The 20,555-nt window shown below is 43.5% G+C and overlaps 1 protein-coding gene across 7 annotated transcripts in view; it reads left to right on the forward strand.

Moving 5' to 3' along the window:
• The window catches only part of VTI1A (vesicle transport through interaction with t-SNAREs 1A), a 357,353-nt gene that overhangs the window by 287,805 nt on the left and 48,993 nt on the right, over nucleotides 1-20,555 (forward strand). The window contains exon 9 of one of the 7 annotated variants that reach the window (XM_029201290.1): nucleotides 10,753-11,571. The exons of the other annotated variants lie outside the window; for them this stretch is intronic. Coding sequence (XP_029057123.1) covers nucleotides 10,753-10,801 — 49 coding nt within the window. The 3' untranslated portion in view covers nucleotides 10,802-11,571. Of the gene's footprint in view, nucleotides 1-10,752; nucleotides 11,572-20,555 lie in introns of those variants that run through there. 7 annotated transcript variants of the gene reach the window in all.

Genomic DNA, 20,555 nt, shown 5'->3' on the forward strand with positions numbered 1-20,555 from the left:
TCCATTTTATTGTCATATAGTTGTTTGTAGTAGTCTCTTATAATCCTTTGTATTTCTGCAGTGTCGGTTATGATTTCTCCTTTTTCATTTCTAATTTTATTGATTTGCATCCTCTCCCTTTTTTTCTTGATGAGTCTGGCTAAGGGTTTATCGATTTTGTTTATCTTGTCAAAGAACCAGCTTTTAGTTTTATTGATCTTTGCTATTGTTTTCTTTGATTCTATTTCATTTATTTCTGCTCTGATCTTTATGATTTCTTTCCTTCTACTGACTTTGGGTTTTCTTTGTTCTTCTTTCTCTAGTTGTTTTAAGTGTATGGTTAGATTGTTTACTTGAGATTTTTCTTGTTTCTTGAGGTGAGATTGAATTGCTTTAAACTTCCCTCTTAGAACTGCTTTTGCTGCATCCTGTAGGTTTTGGGTCGTCATGTTTTCATTTTCATTTGTTTCTATGTATTTTTTTATTTCTTCTTTGATTTCTTCAGTGATCTCTTGGTTATTTAGTAGCACACTGTTTAGCCTCCATGTATTTGTGTTTTTTAGTTTTTTCCCTGTAATTGATTTCCAATCTCATAACATTGTGGTCAGAAAAGATGCTTGATACGATTTCAGTTTTCTTAAATTTTCCGAGGCTTGACTTGTGACCCAAGGTGTGATCGACCCTGGAGAATGTTCTCTGTGCACTTGAGAACAAAATGTATTCTGCCACTTTTGGGTGGAATGTTCTGTAAATATCAATTAGATCTATCTGGTCTATTGTGTCATTTAAAGCTTGTGTTTCCTTATTTATTTTCTGTTTGGATAATCTGTCCATTGGTGTAAGTGGGGTGTTAAAGTCCCCTACTATTATTGTGTTACTGTTGATTTCTTCTTTCATGGTTGTTAGCATTTGCCTTATGTATTGGGGTGCTCCTGCTATGTTGGGTGCATAAACATTTATAATTGTTATATCTTCTTGGATTCATCCTTTGATCATTATGTAGTGTCCCACCTTATCTCTTGTAACAGTCTTTATATTAAAGTCTATTTTATCTGATACGAGTATTGCTACTCTAGCTTTCTTTCGATTTCCATTTGCATGGAATATCTTTTTCTGTCCCTTCACTTTCAGTCTATATGTGTCCCTAGGTCTGAAGTGGGTCTCTTGTAGACAGCATATATACGGGTCTTGTTTTTGTATCCATTCAGCCAGTCTGTGTCTTTTGGTTGGGGCATTTAATCCGCTTACATTCAAGGTTATTATCGATATGTATGTTCCTGTTACCATTTTCTTCATTGTTTTGGGTTTGTTTTTGTGGGTCTTTTTCTTTTGTGTTTCCTGCTTGGAGAAGTTTCTTTAGCATTTGTTGTAAAGCTGGTTTGGTGGTGCTGAATTCTCTTAGCTTTTGCTTGTCTGTAAAGCTTTTGATTTCTCCATCAAATCTGAATGAGATCCTTGCTGGGTAGAGTAATCTTGGTTTTAAGTTTTTCTCTTTCATCACTTTAAGTATATCCTGCCACTCCCTTCTGGCCTGCAGAGTTTCTGCTGAAAAATCAGCTGATAACCTTATGGGAATTCCTTTGTATGTTACTCTTTGTTTTTTTTTTCCCTTGCTGCTTTTAATATTTTTTTCTTTGAATTTAATTTTTGCTAATTTGATTAATATGTGTCTTGGTGTGTTTTTCCTAGGATTTATCCTGTATGGGACTCTCTGTGCTTCCTGGACTTGGGTGACTATTTCCTTTCCCATGTTAGGGAAGTTTTCAACTATAGTGTCTTCAAATATTTTCTCAGACCCTTTCTTTTTCTCTTCTTCTTCTGGGACCCCTATAATTCGAATGTTGGTGTGCTTAATGTTGTCCCAGAGGTCTCTGAAATTGTCTTCAATTCTTTTCATTCTTTTTTTCTTTATTCTGCTCCTCAGCAGTTATTTCCACCATTTTGTCTTCCAGGTCACTTATTCGTTCTTCTGCCTCAGTTATTCTGTTATTGATTCCTTCTAGTGTATTTTTCATTTCAGTTATTGTGTTGTTCATCTCTGTTTGTTTGTTCTTTAGTTCTTCTAAATCTCTGTTAAGCATTTCTTGTATTTTCTCAGTCTATGCCACTATTCTGTTTCCGAGATTCTGGATCATCTTTACTATCATTACTCTGAATTCTTTTTCAAGTAGATTGCCTATTGCCTCTTCATTTATTTGCTCTTGTAGGTTTTTACCTTGTTCCTTCATCTTGACACTTGGCATGTTGTTTTGCCATCTCTCTTTTTCTTTTTTTTTAATTGGTATGGTTGTGTTCCTGTCTTACTGGTTGTTTGGCCTGAGGCTTCCAACACTGGGGTTTGTAGGCTGTTGGGTAGAGCTGGGTCTTGGTGCTGAGATGAGGAACTCTGTGAGACCTCACTCCAATGAATATTCCCTGGGGTCTGAGGTTCTCTGTTAGTCCAGTGGTTTGGATTTGGAGCTCCCACTGCAGAAGCTTTGGCCTGCCCCTGGACTTGTGAACTAAGATCACGCAAGCCGCCTGAGGCGGGAAAAAAGAAAGCAATAACAAAGTAAAAATTAAAATTAGACTAGGAAACTAACAGATATTTTAGGAAGAATATAAAAATAAAAATATAGATGAATCAACAACTGGAAGGTACATCAGTATCACAATAGTAAAAAAGAGGAGGAGGGAAAAGAAAAAAGAAAAACAAGGGGAGGGGAAGGCCTTGGCTGTGGAGGGCGGGGCCGAAGCAAGGGCGAGGTTTGGGTGGTGGGCGGGGCCAATGCTCAGGACTCACAGGGCTGGAGAAGGCCCTGGGGGCTGTGGGGGGTGGGGCTTAGACTCAAGGAACAGAAGGCTCCCAGGCGTGCCCCCCTCCCCGGTCTCAGAGGGTGGGGGACCTCACCTGGAGCTCAGCGGGTTCCCCGTGCCCGAGTGGGCGGGGCAATCACCCTCCACTCCTCTCCCACTCCTCTGGTCTGGGAGGGCCCCTCCTACCTGCCTCTCCTGATGTCCCAGATCTCCCTCCTATGCCCCCAGGACCCACGTGGCTTCGATGGGGCTTTGTGGGGGGGTACAAGCCTGCGAGCTCAGCAGGCTCCCTGGCCCGAGTGGGCCAGGCGATTGCCCTCTGCTCCCCTCCCGCCCTTCCTGAAGAGTCCCTCCCGCCTGCCTCTCCTGATCTCCCCAGCCTCAGAGGTGCCAATCCTGTCTGGCCTCCACTTCTCCTCCCTCCTCAGTCCCCCTACGTCCTACCGGTTCACTTTGAGGTTCCTCCTGTTTCCTTGGGCATCAGAGTTCCCCCACCAGTGGCCGTCAGGCGCCCTAGTTGTGAGGAGGTGCTAACTCCATGTCTTCTCACACCACCATCTTCACGATGAGTTTTCATGATGGTAGAGTAGGCAGAGGTCAGACAGCATTCTCTAATGGCTACTATTTACCTGGTCTTATCCAATCAGGTGCCAGGTACATCTCCTTGACTACAACTAAAGAGTTCTTTTAACTCAGAATTCAGAGAAAAGGCAGGTCTCTCTTCCCAGGTTGAGAAGGACCAAAGTTGTAGTGTAGGCATGACTATGCATAGGTCACATAAAGAACTATAAACTGGAAACAGGTATAGAGAAACCATAATATGCAGTCATGAGGAGCTTCCAGGTGTCAATTACCAATTCCTCCCTGCCTGAGCTGTGGTGAAACCCATGGTCAGGAGTTCCCAGGGCCAAGCCCAGTCTGGCTCCAACCAGAGCCTCCTCTTTCATTGTCACACTGATTCCATTTTGTCCTCTGATCCTCCCCTGTGTCCCTTCCTGGTCTGTGCTATTTGAATTACACTGTCAGCTACTCTACGACAGCATTTAATATCCTAATTACAGAAGAGTCTCCTTTTCACCAGCCACAATTCCCGAAAGAATAATGCACAGATGTCATCCACTGCATTTCTGTTGCTCTAGCACTTTCTGACCTTTGTGCTTATTTGAGAAATCTTTGAAAATGCTGAAGGTATCATTCTCCCTCGGTGGAAATATTCTTTGGGAAAATTCCCACTAGAACTGTATTTCCTCCCCTGCTATGGCAACCAGAGTTTATAAGGCCTGCTTTCTTTACGTGAAAAACAACTTTCAGACTAAAGGTCTCCCTCACATAGTAAACCGTGGATTGTTTTCTGTGCCAAAGTATCTAACTCCAGGATCAGTCTATTGGCGAGAAAGAACTGTGGTGCTGGGTCAATGTCTGCTATTTACCTCCTTAAATTTCATGTCATGGGGGCTGTGGTGGTTTGGCTTCAGGTATAACACAGGCTTAGTCGTGGTCCTTCATTTCACTTATATGGACTTTATCCTCCCCACCCACCACTTTTTTTTTTTTTTTGGTATGTTAGAGGTCTATAGTTTGTGGGCTCTGAAACCATATTTTACAAATCAATAAAGTAAGACATGTGACCTGAAAAAAAGATTTTTTTCCTGATTGGTACATGTATTTTACAGAAAGTTTCTTAAAATTAAATCAGATTTAGTTATACATTGGGGAAAAAAATCACCTTTTAAAAAGATAAGATTACATAACATAGACACTGCCCCTAAGAGGATGGCAATATATGGAGAGTTTACCTATAACATATACAGAGTGATATGTCTTACCAGCTGTTAGACTTACAACTTATTTTTGCAAAAAAGAATTCCTTCTCCAGGTTTGTGTCCATGAGAGAAGTAACCAAGAAGCTTCACTTTTTTAAATATAAAGATAATACAACCCTTAATCCCATAACCAGAAAGAACTAACATCTCCAAGCCACTTTTCTCCACTTTGAAAGGAGAATGAGTTAACTTTTTTTTTTTTTTTCTCTCAGAGTTACTATTCTCAAAATGGTAGACAGTGTGCACATCCTAGAGTTTATTGTGCTTAAACTGTGAGCATTTTCCCTCCAGATTAACCGTGTGCTATTGAAACCAAACCTCTAATTACTGTTATCTAATAGTTTTATAACATGCCATGCACTATTTGCAAGAAATTTTTTCTATCATTTTTTCATTGCTCATTCAGAAATACAATTACAATGAAAATGAGCTCTTTTCCCCTTGGTATGGGAAAAGAGACTGTGCAAGGGCAAAAATAGACTTTTTCCCCCTGATTTGTGTTCTGCCTACCCAGAGTTGAAGTAGCCAGGAACAGAGTATGATCATTCTCTGTGAATTTATTATATGAAAAGAATTTGATTTTTTTTTAATGGGTAGGAAAGCCTCAATTTCAGCTTATGTCCAGGACCTCGTGGGGATTGTAAAAGTGGGAGAAAACCCTTTAGGTCAGAGTGACTCAAACCATCAGAGAATTTTCATCTGTCCTTTCCAGGGTCAACTCTAAATCTGTAACAGGAAGAACTCTGCACACAGCACAGGTAGGAAGCTAGGAGCCAGGGAGAGAAGGGAGCACATACCTTCCTGCAATTTGATATAGCGCCTGTTGTGCAAGCTGGACCACCAGAGAGAATAGGGTTGGTATTCTGTTTGGGCCATCGTGCTTCTGTGTAGATAAAGAAAACTTTGGGGAAAGGCTGAGCCAAAAGCAAGAAGGTAGACATTCCATAGGAGGAAACAACCAAGGGGGAAGGGACTGTTTACTTCTCAGGAAGTTATGAAACCTCGTTATGTAAAACACAGTCATATTTTTGTTATTACTTGATTTAACACTCCAGGAAGTTAGCCCAAGCCAGCTGTGACTCTCAGGCTGCCCCACTCATTAAAATCCCCCCTCCTCCCTCTTTGGATTCAGACCCCCTTTCACCATTATTGGATGTCGCCTGGCCTGTTGTCCCTAACTCGACTCGATGTAATTCAGGAATGTGCCTGTGCAGTGCTCCCAAGAAGTTTCTTTTTAGTAACATATTATATTCCTACAAAAGTAAAAGTTCACTATAGAAATTTTGGAAAATTCTGGAAAGTACAAATTAAAAATACATGGCACAATAATTCTATCACCTGTACGTTGTGCCATTGTTAACACATTAGTGATATAAAACTGTTTTTTTTTTTTTTTTTTGCTGTACGCGGGCCTCTCACTGCTGCGGCCTCTCCCGTTGCGGAGCACAGGCTCCGGACGCACAGGCTCAGTGGCCATGGCTCACGGGCCCAGCCGCTCCGCGGCATGTGGGATCCTCCCGGACCAGGGCACGGACCCACGTTCCCTGCATCGGCAGGCGGACTCTCAACCACTGCGCCACCAGGGAAGCCCAAAACTGTTATTTTTTAAGCATTCACACTAATCCTGAAGATACCAGGTGTGGAGGTGTCCAGACCCTACCCTTGAGGGCAAAGGTCATATCTTCTCTGTTTCAGTGCCAGCGTGCAGGAGCCACACTGTGTGTGCAGCATCCGCATGCCTGAGTTTTCAGAGGAAAATTCTAGAATGGGTCCAGGAAAGAAACGTGTTGGTACCTTTTCTCAGATAGCAACTATCAAATATATTTCTCAATTATGACCTTTTTCTGGAATTGTCTAGAAATGTCAAAAACGTGGGCCTGAGGGTTCAAGAGAATGTAAGACTTTTCAAGGACTCTGCTCAGAAGATAAGTTTACTCAAAATTCTGTGGCATTTCTTTGGCACCTAGGGCAGGAAGATACCGGCTTGGGACAGTGGACTCCCAGTGGGTGAGCCGAGCTCTGGGCTGCTTGAGAAGGGACAGGGGCAGGGGTGGATCTGCTGAGACTGGGGCCTCACCACCTACCTGCAGTATCTGAGTCAAGGTGTGTGAGGTTTGAAGAGGGGTAGGGGAGGGACTGGGCTGGTTGGTATCCAGGCCCCCTAAGCCACCAGGGCCTGTACATGGACCATATGTCCCTGCATGGAGCAGCGCCCGTAAACAGATTACAGAACTCCATTCGTTAATCCCCAAACAGTTTTCTGTCATTTAATTAGAAAATTCATCTTATTTTGCCTCCAGGCCTTGTAGCCTTATTGCATTTGCACATATTTCAAAATGTTTCAAGTACTGACCAGATAACATTAATGAATATATTAGATAGGCAAACGCTTTTAAACAAAAAATAATAAACATACTTGTGTGTGTATATAGAAAAAAAAAGTTAATTCCGTCTGGAGCCAAACAGGTAATTTTCCCTTCAGCGTTTTTTCAGTCAGCTAAGACAGGTTGGCCTAAGAGTGCAGTCAGCCTGTCTGCAGATTCCGGCTCGACTTGCATACCAGGGTCAGAGTTTTTTCAGAAACAGACAGCGAGATGATCTGATTGGCTCAGGTCCAGAGCGTGGTCACAAGGGCTTCTTTGATGAAGGGGTCCTTGGTAAGTCCTGTACCAAAAGCAGCCTGCCACCCTCTTTTCAAAGATATCCATTTAGAGTAATTCCCAGAAAGGGAAAAAAACACTGAGAAAAAGAGAGAGGGAAGGGGAGCAGAGAGAGAGAGGAATTACCGCAAGAATAATTATGCTCCCTGGCAAGAGAAAGGGGGAGAAGTTACTACAAGTAAACCGCTGGATGTTGAAGTGGCTGGTTGGCAACTCTGCAGGAACATAAGGAATGTGCAATTAAATACATTAAAACATCATCATTATGCTTATCAATCTTTTTCCAAAATGGGTGTGGGGTGGAGCAGTATGTTAAGGCATGACTGCTTTTGCAGATAAAGATCCAGGACTACCTAGATGCTTCTCTCAGCAAACAAAGTCAGCTCTTCCGTTCCACGAGGCACTTACAGTTATACACATGCCGCAGTGGTGCGTGCGCTCCAGGAAAGACATCTGGGAGACTGGTTCCTCTCAGCCGGCAAGCTTCCTTGTGATAGGATCTCCATCAGACGAGCAAGTCTTGATTAAGCACCTGCTGTATGCCCAACACTGGTGTTCAAAGAAATTCAGAAATATTATACATGGTGTGAGCCCGGCCCTCCGAGCACCATTAACTTAGTTGGGGAAGTGAGACCTAAGTCATTCATTCACTATGCAATAAAGATGTATTGAGAGGCAGCCCTGTGTGTGCACTCTGCTGGGTGCAGTGGGTACCGGGATGACCAAGGAGGACACAGCCCCCACCCTCACCATCCAGCAGAGAGTCAGTCCTTCAGGCCCAAGTTCAGTGATGCAGAATTGCTACGTGACCAGTGCTGGAATGGGTAGGTCAAGGTTCAGTGGGAGCACAGGTAGGAGTAACTACTCCACATACAACTTGCTCGTGGTCCACATTCAATTTTTTTTTTTTTTTTTTTTCGGTACGCGGGCCTCTCACTGTTGCGGCCTCTCCCGCTGCGGAGCACAGGCTCCGGACGTGCAGGCTCAGCGGCCATGGCTCACGGGCCCAGCCGCTCCGCGGCATGTGGGATCTTCCCGGACCGGGGCACGAACCCGTGTCCCCTGCATCGGCAGGCGGACTCTCAACCACTGCGCCACCAGGGAAGACCCACATTCAATTTTAAGCTCCTTGAGGAGATCTTTTGTCTCTCTTTTACTGTCACTTTTTCTCTTTCTTTGCTGCTATTATTTTTTAATGGCATTTTAAAAAATAAATTTATGGGCTTCCCTGGTGGCGCAGTGGTTGAAAGTCCACCTGCCAATGCAGGGGACATGGGTTCGTGCCCCGATCCGGGAGGATCCCACATGCCGCGGAGCGGCTGGGCCCGTGAGCCATGGCCGCTGAGCCTGCACGTCCGGAACCTATGCTCCGCAACGGGAGAGGCCGCAGCAGTGAGGGGCCCACGTACCGCAAAAAAATAATAATAATAAAAATAAATTTATTTTATTTTTGGCTGCGTTGGGTCTTGCTGCACGCAGGCTTTCTCTAGTTGCTGCGAGCAGGGCTACTCTTTGTTGCAGTGCGCAGGCTTCTCACTGCAGTGGCTTTTCTTGTTGCAGAGCACGGGCTCTAAGCACGTGGGCTTCAGTAGTGGTGGCTCGTGGGCTCAGTAGTTGTGGCTCACAGCCTCTAGAGTGCAGGTTCAGTAGTTGTGGTGCAAGGGCTTAGTTGCTCTTCAGCATGTGGGATCTTCCCGGGCCAGGTCTCGAACCCGTGTCCCCTGCATTGGCAGGCAGAATCTTAACCACTGCACCACCAGGGAAGCCTCTTTAATGACATTTTTAATAGGAAAATGGTTTATGATGAAGATTAATCACATGCAGAAAAATATAAAAAGAAAATTTTAAATTATCCATAAGCTGAATACCCAGAGAGACCCACTCTGACATTTAGGTGTATTCTCTTCCAATTTTTTGTTTTTATTTTTGTTTTTTATAAAATCATATAAATAGAATTATTTTTTCACTTGACATAATGTGAGCATTTTCCATATCATTAAATATGCTTCGAACCATTGTTTAGAATATCTGCACAGTTTAACTAATCTTTTACTGCTGGACATTTTGTTTGTTTATACTTTTTCACCATTATACATAATATTGCCCTGAGCATCTTTGTATGTAAGAATTGTCACTTATTTCGTATCCCCACAGTTATTTTCAAATAGTGTTTATGCAATAACCACCTGTAAAATAAAGGAAAGATACATAAAACAAAACAGAGTATAACCGTGGGATCCAAACTGGAGCTGAAGGAATCTGGAAAGCAGTTTATTCACTGGGGATTAGCACAAACAGGAAGGGTCATAGAGAAGGTGGGACGAGAACTGGGGTGGTCTCATTTTTAAACTCTTACAATACTGTGGATTGTCTCAAAATCTCCACGTTGTACTTTCTTCTGAGCATCTGTAAGGAGCACCCCTTTTCCTCCACCAGCTCAGTCCTGGGAGACCCCATCCCCATGTCTCCACTACATCCCTAGTTCGGTAATCCACAAACATTTCTCTGCTTCAGAATCACCTGGGGTGTGGGTTATAAAGACCGATTGTTGGACCTCATCCCAGACCTGCTAAATCAAAACCTGTGGAGTGGGGTCTGGGAATCTGCATTTTTTAAACACACACCAAGGTAATTCTAGTGCAAGGGGTCAGTGACCCAACGAGGCAGGAGGAAGTGCTGGCTGCAGTCGTGATGCTGGACACACAGTGGTCAAGAGGAAGGGCTCCTGGCAGAGCGGTGCAGGCTCAGCCCCTGGCCCTGCCATTCACCACCTTTGCTTCCCAAGCCTGTCTCCTCATCTGTAAAAGGAAGGTCATAGTAGGAAATCCCTCCAAGAGTAGTTGTGAGGATTAAATGAAGGGCTTAAGACCCCAGCCCAGAACCAGTTTCCAATGAACATTTCTGGTAGCATTATTTTTCACATGTATCGTTTCTCTTTAAAACCTGAGCAGCATATGTAGGCCTCCTTGCTTAGCCTTAGTCTTGGCTGGAGCTGAGCTCACCAATGAGACCGTGTCTGTATTAATAAGAGTGGCCTCAGAGATCAGTGACCCTCCTGTGCAAGGCTCCCGCAGAAGCGCTGGTGCCTACTCTACTTCCCTCAGCCTCCTGTCTTACAGCAGGGGAGCTGGGGCATCTGATTGGTAGAAATGCATCCCTGGTTGGGAGCCAAGTTAAGCTAAGGTGGGAGGGAAAGATAAGCCTAAGGAAATGCTGATGTGAAGAGGGGTGACTGGAGAAATACCAGTACCCCTCAGGACCGGAGGGAGCCAGCTTGATCTTTAATTCCTGGTTTGATCAAGGTAGTGTAAAAATGGACCCCCAACAGTCTTTAGATGGAAAACTAGGTTTTAGGTTTCACATATTAGCTGTAGTTAAAGCCAAATGTTCATTCCACTCAAATGGTGTGGGTGGATCACTTTCCTCCCACTGTTGAAATATCGTGTTTTTAGCTGCTAATAAACTTAATAAAATCCATTTCTTATTTCCCCTAGTGTATTAAGTCCGTCACTGCTGAACCAACACTTAGTGACACTGTGTTAGAAAGTATTTTTGTTGGAAACAGACAACAGACGCAGTTCAACTGCAAAACACTTCTCAAAAAGGCTTCTTTTCTCCAGTCTCAAGCTTGCAAAGAGTCATTTGAATTCAGGGAATCCTCCCAGTCAACCATAACACCTACACAAAGTACGAAGGAATTTTGTTTTACTGGCTCAAGAAGCAGATTCAAAGGAACTGCATGCTTTTCTACACCCACGGAAGCCCCCACCTGTTCATTTCCCACCCCCAGACTCTCATTGCCGCCAAGGGCCCATGTCTTCTCACTGTCCCAACACGCCAAGGCTGCCCAGATCAGAAGAGTCAGGGTGCATTTCCAGGGTCTAGCCAACCCCAGCTCTTCTCAGACTGCTTGGTGATTGAACGCTGGTGCTGTAATCAAGCAAAACAAAAATGCGCTGCTGAGAAGTGAGTTTGGAGAGCAGTGTGGGGAATACTGGAGTCTTCCAAGCCGGGCTTGAAGAGAACCAGAAATAAAGAAGGGGGATCGTGAAGCTATAGATATAGACAAGGAAAATATGCAGGAGTCCACATGGAGACATGGAATCTAAGGAGGTAGAAATAGACGTTGGACAGTTTCAATCGTTCTGTTCTAAAATTTCAAAACATGGTGTCTAGACCACTGTGATGCGTTATGTTTGTGGTGTGTTGATTATTGATATGTATGTGTTGGGGCAGGGACAGAGATGAAATTTTAAGAAAATCCAAAAAGTTGGAAACAATCCAGATGTTTGTCAATCCATGATATCAAGTTCCCATTTGATTTAAGGATGCAAAAATAGGACAGAACGCCCTTCCTTGTCTGTCCTGCTCTGTTTTGGTGACAGGTGAAGCCATTTTACCTGTGAGCATGCATTTTTCTTTCTTACTTTTAAGGTTAAAAAAAAGATAAAGCCAACCTCGTACTCAGGCTTTTGCATACCAGGACTGTTAAGTCTTGAGGAATTTGCCGCTGTTTCACAAAGTGATTGTGAGATCTTTGCTCTTCTGTAAGGTGAAAACTAGAAAATTACAATGCCATGCCCATGTTTGCTGAAGTGATCACCCCTCGATTGTGTGGGGCTTATCTCCTGCTATAATCAGCATGGCCCTTTTAAATAGAGCTGTCTTAAAAACCCAGATCTACCGGTAAGATTTGTTTTAATTTCGGTCTAACAGCTTTAGGATTACCCCTCAAGACTATATCGTCAGGCTTTTGTACAAACAAGGAGCTTACACAAAACTCCCGTTGTAATGGTGGCTCGAGGGCAAGGGAAAGCCGTGTTTGGTTGATTTATGATTGTATAGGGAACAAATAAAGGCTTTCTTTCCTTAAACATAACAGTTATGTCTTACTCTCACTAATAATGCCACATATTCTTTGGAAGAATATTTACACAGCCTGACATTATTCTTAATGTCAATGCAGTGTGTTACCTCTAGGTTGAAATCCAGTTTTAATCCTATAAGCTAGAAAAATAAGTTCAATTCTGCACAATTGAGTTTTGAAACTGTTGATTCTGTTGCTGTATTTATTACCATTGATGGTTGGTCTCTCCCCCCTCCCTCCCCCTCTCTCTTCCCCTCCTCCCCCTTCCTATTCCTTCTTTTCTCTCTCTTTCTTTCACTCCGTATGTATATATGAATTAAACTGATTAGCTGTATATGTGTATATAGCTCTGTACGTGTGTGTATCTATACACGTGTAACAATTTCGTTCATGCTGCGAGAAACTATCTTAATTCCTTCTCTGGGAATCTACTCTGTGATCTCAATAAACTCTTCTACAATGAACTGATTTACTGCAGACCTGGACAGTATTTATGCTTTCTCCTGCCTTCCGCCCTAAAGAAGTTAAATGGCTTTTCTTTGACAGTTGTTACACTAGGTACATTACAGTTTTACTCACCAGATTTTACTTAAAGTCTCTTATAAATAAAACGGATTGGAAAGTTTGGGTGCTGGGTAGGTTATGTGATTTCAGCTGAGGGGTAGTCAACCACTGGTAGTGTGGATGCTGTGGGGCTCATTTCTGATGGCTTTAAGGGCTGCAGGCACGTTCTCTGTAGCCGCACTCACAGGGGCGCTAGAGCCAAGGGTGCTGCAGCCGGTGATCCAATCGCAACCCTCCAGCTGCAAGGTGTGATGGCGGAGGCCAAAAAAGAACAAACAAGTGAAATCAGAGGTGATGTTAGACAAAACTAGGCTGAGGGCTTTTTTTTTCTTTTTTTCTCAGCAATGGAAACCAGATAGTGATCCAGAAACAGGAAGACAGAGAGGTTCCTACGAACTGGAACAGGAGCCATAGTGAAGGCTTTTAAACGTGAATTTGCAGTGACTTTGGCCCTGGATCAGGCACTGAGTGCTATTTGTCTTCTCTAAATCCATCTTCAAACATAGTTCTGAGAGTATATTTGGGCAGGATATTTGAATTGGGATATTATAATTTCAGCAGGACTAATTTTAATCAGTTAGTTTGGCATTTTGGAAGCACTTGAGGTCATTGTAATTATGCAAAGGATACACAGTCATTAGCACTCAATATCCCAATTTCTTATTAATATCTACCTGGAATCGAGTTGATGAATATGAGGCCATCATTGCCTGAAAATGAACATTTTCACTTGAAAATGTGGCTTCTTTTCACTCTCGGCTGCTCCCAGAATTGGTGTGAGTACTGGGCCTGGAGCGCAGTGCCCTTTAGCTTTCAGAACCATAGCTCACACACGTGGAATGGATCAAGACATCTTTTTTTTTTATTTATTTATTTTTGGCTGCGTTGGGTCTTTGTTGCGGCGAGCGGGGGCTACTCTTCGTTGTGGTGCGCGGGTGTCTCATTGCGGTGGCTTCTCTTTGTTGCAGAGCACGGCCTGTAGGCGCGCGGGCTTCAGTAGTTGTAGCTCAGGGGCTTAGTTGCTCCGCAGCATGTGGGATCTTCCCAGACCAGGAATCGAACCCGTGTCCCCTGCATTGGTAGGCGGATTCTTAACCACTGAGCCGCCAGGGAAGTCCCAAGACATTTAAATACCACTGATCGAGCTTATCACAGCTAAATGATCTGGCGGAAGGCTAGTTTAAAAAATTAAGAGTCACAGCCGGAGGGCGTTTTGCATAGCCTGCGACCCTCGAGCACCTCAAACTTGGACCCGGAAGCACCTGCCACTTGGCACCAGACTCAAAAACCCATTGGTGGTGCCACTTTGGTTAGTAGAGAGTGAATGACTGGGCATGTGACCTCTCAGTAGACTTTAAATGTTCCACTGGCCTTTGTTCCAAGTCTCACGTCCAAGCATAATTTTACACGCCCCACCTGCACCAAGGGGCGTGATGAGGTTGAATTGAGTTCTTGCTTCTTTTCCTGCCTGTTTGTACTAAGAGCATGTTGCCCTACTTTGTAGCTTCAAGAAGTGAATTTAATAGTCTAGTAGCAGGTAGGACGCTACTTCACTGAGTTATGGAACTTCAGAGCCCTGTGTCTGGGAGTTTCGTGCCTTATATTCATATAAGTTGTCTTTGTTTAGAACCTGTTTTATGCTTAAACCTCATCTTAATTTAGCTCTCAGGCGTTGTTTCATGAAAATACGCCACAAGGTCATTGCATTTCTGCCTTTGACCTCCAGCCTCATGCTTTTGTTACCTGCTGCCGTATGACGCCAAGAACACGTAATGAACCGGGTGCCAGTCAGACACCTGTGCAGTGGCCTTTACAACCCTCTCAATGGTTTATTCATCTGATTCATGCCGTAGCACCCCTTCTGGGAAACAGCATGTCAAAAACCTATATGGTTCTGAGGAGAGAAAAAAGGAAAGATGGAAGAAAAGGTTTTTAGAAGCTGCAGTTATGCCTGCCAATGACAGTGTCTGCAGCATCCCTGGGAGTTGTTTAAACCTCCCCAGTAGACTGATGCCCAACCCGCAGCACTGGAGATACACGTGGTGCCCTCAGGAATTCTTAGTTAAGTTTAGGGATTTTTTCCTCTTCTGTGCCAGAGATTCTTGGATGCACTTTGCATGCATGCTATCAGTCACCAGCCACTTAATCCCAGTCAGAGCCTGTAGTACTTGATTTGTCGGCCATTGTAGCCAGCTGTAGGCAATTCTTGATTGTCTGTGGGAATGGAGAAGACTTGGGGCATGGTTAATCCAAAACAGTGAATAATGCAAAAGAATCATATTTTGAGAATTATCTTTAGTTGGTTTTGTTTTTATAAAACTGTGTTACCTTCCTAGCTATACTTTGCTTAAGCTAAACTTGATGTTTAAAATGTTATATTCTAAGTTTTTATATTATATGGAGTAATGTATTAGAAAAAATTAGAAAATTATAGGAGACTTAAAATCACACCATTAATAACCTTTTGCCGAATGTATGTCTTGGCATTTTTCTCTTGCTACGAACACATATAGATACAATTTTTTAATGAAGCTGAACTTTCTTCACTTTACTAAATATTGTGACCGTTGTCCCGTGTCCGTTATTCATCAGTGTCATCATGGGCTGTATGGTACTTGGTGTTATGAATGTATCGCAATTTGTTTATACACATGCTATTAATGAATATTTGCATTTCAAAATTACAGTTGCTAACAGCATTACGGTATCCACTCTTGCACATCCATAGACCAGTGCACACATGTTCTAATGCATCCTTAGAGTTCATGACTAAGGGTGCATTGCCGGGTCATTTTCAACTTTCAAAATGATGCCAAACTGCAGTCCAGAAAAGCTGCGCAAATACACATTCCTACAGCAGCAATTGCCCCGAGTCCTCGCTGGGTGTTTTAACCCCTTTCATGGTCACTAACCTGGTAAGTGGGGGAAATGGCATCACATTGTTTCACCAGTTTCTTTATTTACTAGTTGAGGTTGAACATATTAAAATATTTGCCATTTCTATTTCTTCTTTTGTAAATTACATGTTCATCTCGTTAACCCATTTCTTCTATTATAATATTTGTGCTTTTAAACATTACATTTGTTTTTTTTGTTTTTTTTGTGGTACGCGGGCCTCTCACTGTTGTGGCCTCCCCCGTTGCGGAGCACAGGCTCCAGACGCGCAGGCTCAGCGGCCATGGCTCACGGGCCCAGCTGCTCCGCGGCATGCGGGATCTTCCTGGACCGGGGCACGAACCCGTGTCCCCTGCATCGGCAGGTGGACCCCCAACCACTGCGCCACCAGGGAAGCCCTATTTTTAATTTATTGAACAATATTAATTGAACACCTGTTATGTGCTAAGCACTGCTTGGTGCTAGGGAAACAATGGTGAGAAGAAAAACGCAGTTCCTGCCCTCAGGGTAGTGGGGGAAACAGACATTAATGAAGTACTGGCACAAACAGGAGAGTGTAATTGTCATGAATGCCATGAGGGAGAGCACCACAGTGCAGTAAGACTATCTTAGCAAGTGATTCTCAAGCGTCAGCAGGGCTCAGAATCAACTGGAGGGCTTGTTAAAGCAGATTGCTGGGCTCTAAGCCCAGAGTTTATGATTTAATAGGTCTGAGCCTGAGAATTTGCATTTCTAGCGAGACCCCAGGAGGTGCTAATGACGCAGGTCCAGAGACCACAGGTGGAGAATCTCTGGTCTAGAGATTTCACTCAACAGGCAGGTTTCCTGAAGAAGTAATCCTTGAGATGTGAAGACATTACCTAGATGCTCCTGGCATAGACAGAGCTTGTGCAAGAGCCCCGTGGTGGGAGGGGGTATACAGAGAGCAAACGCTGGTTAGGCCAGTGTATCTGGAGAGCAAGAGAAGGAAGAGTGGTATGAGCTTAGGTGGAACTGGTAGCCGGGGCCACACCATATAGATGCAGTTGGACGAGTTAAGGAACGTTCAGGAATTTTGACAAGGTTAAGCATAAAAGGAAACCTTAGGCAATAAAGGTGTTTTATAGGAACAAAAAGTGAAGTTAAAAACTGACTATAAGCAATGCACCAAGTGTGTAAACTATATATAAATAATGAAAAGCCAGTACTTTTAAAGATAAACAGTATTTTTTTAACATCTTTATTGGAGTATAATTGCTTTACAATGGTGTGTTAGTTTCTGCTTTATAACAAAGTGAATCAGTTATACAAACACATATATTCCTATATCTCTTCCCTCTTGCGTCTCCCTCCCTGATAAACAGTATTATTAAGAGTTACTTGAAATTTATGTTTATAAACCTTACTAAATTCCGTTACCAGCCGGTTTATAAGCTTAGATTCAAATATAATTTTAGACTTAATAGTTAGAAGGAGCCTGTTTCTGGAAGCACTTGGCATCAGGTTCTTACCTGCCGACTGCTCCCGGCAACTTCACCAGAAGAGGGAAATGTTGTATTCAAATCAATAGTCAATGGGAAAATCAGGACTCAGATTCCCATTGGAAAGAAAAAAGTGTTAGCACCCTTCAAAGAGGAGAGGAAAGGACTTGCTTCAGATTTACAAAAAGTGCTCAAAGGATCCTGTGGTCCATACGACTAAAACCTCTCATTTGATTCCTGTCATAAGAGAGGAAGTGGTGGCTTTTAGCAAGGATGCTAGAAAATGTGTCCTGTGTGTTTCATCAACCAATCTTTTCCTTAGATAGCTGGAGGAAAAGGAAAGTTAAGATAGCAAAGGATTCTAAGTGGTTATAAGTGTTTTAGGAAGTTGTGAGACTGGTTTAATGACAGGTAGTTTGGATGAGATGGAAGCCGAGGATTATTTTTCTTTGAAGCCATAAGGGGAGAAAGAAATCAGGACAAGATCCACACCTGTTATGGTTTAGTGAGAAAGGTGTAGCAATATTGCATTCAGGTGTTTGTCCTTTCAGTCTTGCTCCATATATATTATAGCCTTCAAAACAGAATTTGAAAGCTACTAATTTCTTGGCCATTTGAGTTTTTATTCTTTAAAAGGGAAATGCTTTCCATCAGCTTCCCCATCTGTGCTTTTTTTTTTTTTTTTTTTTTTTTTTTTTGCGGTACGCGGGCCTCTCACTGCTGTGGCCTCTCCCGCTGCGGAGCACAGGCTCCGGACGCGCAGGCTCAGCGGCCATGGCTCACGGGTCCAGCCGCTCCGCGGCATGCGGGATCTTCCCGGACCGGGGCACGAACCCACGTCCCCTGCATCAGCAGGCGGACTCCCAACCACTGCGCCACCAGGGAAGCCCCCAATCTGTGCTTTAAACCTGACTTTTCAAACAATGTTGTAACAATAATCATAGTAATAGTAGCTAACATTTATTGATTGCTTACTATGTACCAGGTACTGCACTCTTTGTATGTGATATTTTAATTCTCACAACAACCTTTGGGTTAAGTATTTTATCGTGTCCTGTTACAGGTGGTAAAAACTAAGACCCAAAGTCATACAATTAGTAAGTTGGGATTTAGGGATTCGAATCCAGATGATCTGGGCACAGAGTCCATACTCTTAACCATTTGGCTATCCTGCCTCCCCAAGTCCCGTCTTTATTTGAGGGCAGCAAACCCTAATGCACACTTAATTCCTAAGAGAAAATAAGTGCCTATTCAGTGCTGAGTACGAAGTAAAAGCTGCCAGATTAAAAGCACAATAGAGAAACTATTCTAATGTGTTGTCCTAGTCCTGGAAATAGGGAGGCATAAACTATAACAGTGCGGAGTATGCTGGAACAATGGGAGTGAACACCCGCAAATGTTAAATACATTTGTTTAAGGGTATCCAACTAAGGGGGCCTGCCTACCTGCCTGCCTTTCTTCCTTCCTTCTTTTTTTTCTGTTTCTCTGTATTCTCCCAATTTTCTTAGTTACAACGAAAAACTGATAATTAAAATAATTTTCTGAAGATCAATGGGACACTTAACCAACTTATTTTAAACCCTAACTCCATACAAGACATGGTGAGATAGTGTAAAGCCCAGAACATTCTGGGCACTCAGGCCTCTCCTAGGACCAGTCTTGTCATCAGGCATCTTGCGGGGAGGGTGACTTGAGGACGTCTAGGTGACTCTTGTTTCTCTTTTTACTGAATCCAGCAAAACAGTGGTGCATAGAGCAGCTGTAGCACGTCTGGTAGAATGAGGGTGCAGTATCTTTTGGGGTGCTGCTCTCCCCCAGAAGCCCAGATAAAGTGCATAGCTGTGCTTTGTGCCATGAGCCATGAGGCATTTGTGTCACAAGAGGGTGACACTATATCACTTCCCCCCTTGCATCCTGATACCTTTCCTGGGACTTCCGTGCCCCAGTCTCCTACTCCGCCCGGTACTCATATGATAGGTGACCTCCAGGACAAGCCTGGCCTTCCTCAGTCCCTCTCTGTCCCAACCCCGTGTCTTCCACATCCTACTTTGACCTGCAGTGGCTTGCAGCTCCTTGCAGATACTTGAAAAGAGAATGAAGTGATTTACATAATTAAAACAAATTGCTTGACGAGTGTGAGACTCCATTGTTGTGCTATAATGGAATGATTTAGATGCTTTGTGAGACACAGGGCTGGGGGGAAGCTGCTCTCCCACCCTGGGAATGTAACTGCAGCTCCACAAAGCTCTCTCTGGAGAGACTTAGGGTGATTAGAGCAGGACACGGCCGTTGTCTCTGGGAGAAAGCATAAGACCGAAATAGAGGACTCTGAACTTCGCAAGTCTCTGCCTTCTCAACTTTAAGCATACGATGAAACGCCTGGAGCCACTGCTGAAGCCAGAGGGGACATTGGGTATTCCCCCACTGGCCGGCTACCAGCTTACCATTACAGTGGGGGATTTTTTCTTTTTTTGCATGTTTCCACCCTCTACCTCTACCTCTTCTGGTTCTCTGGTGCCACAGAGAAAGCGTCTTTAAAATCATATTAGGATTTCAGATTAAGGGAGACCAAATGGACGTGAAAAGTAGACAGCTAAATGCAGTCTGTGATCCTTGACTGAATCCGGGAACAGGGGTGGGGTTGAGGGTAGGGGAGTCTGTAAAGGACATTATGAGGACAAGTGGCAGAATTGGCATGCAGACTGTGGATTTGGTGTTAGTATTATATCATTGTTAAACTTCCTGATTTTGGTAAATGTATTATGGAAATAATGTAAAGGGATATGATGTCTGCAACTGACTCTCAGGTGGTTGGTTCCCAATGAAGTATGCGTTTATGCAGAGAGAGAATGCTAACGCTTATGGGGCAGAATAATAACAATCAGTAAATCCAGGTAAAGGATACAGGGGCTCATTTTATTATTCTTGCAACTTTCCTGTTAAGTTGGGAATTATTTCAACATAAGAAGTTAAGAAAACCCAATCACATTAGGAAGTAATCCTGGCCTTGTAGGACTGACAATTACTCATTTCTTAAAAGAAGAACTGGGAGGAGTAGAAAAGAAAAATAACACGCATGGTCCAAATAATTTCTATGTGAAGTAGGGAGAGCTGAAATTTGCAATTAATTATATCCACAAGTTAGATGAAAATCACCACCGCAGCTCTGCTGACTTTAGAACACAGACCACAGGCCTCGCCTGTGCCCCATGCAGGGTGCAGCCGTCTTGGGGAGCCTCATTATAAGGTTATCACTAACCAGGAAGCGAGTGCTTCATGTGCGTGGAAGGACCTGATGTCAGGGAGGCTGTGTCATTTAATTTGCAAGGTCTGTTTGTCTCCCGTTTTCATAAGGAAGAAAATCAATTGACTTGGAGTCCAGGTTCATTTTGGATGTTAGACGAAACCATGGAATTTCCCTGCCTTCAAGTCTTCAGCAAGTTAGACTTGCGAACAACAGCCTCCCGCTTTATACCCAGAGGTACCCCTACCCCAATGCATGAGCTGGAGG

Source organism: Monodon monoceros, unplaced genomic scaffold (genome assembly GCF_005190385.1).
Source record: "Monodon monoceros isolate NGI ecotype Baffin Bay Population unplaced genomic scaffold, NGI_Narwhal_1 Super_Scaffold_4, whole genome shotgun sequence".
Classification (NCBI taxonomy): domain Eukaryota; kingdom Metazoa; phylum Chordata; class Mammalia; order Artiodactyla; family Monodontidae; genus Monodon; species Monodon monoceros.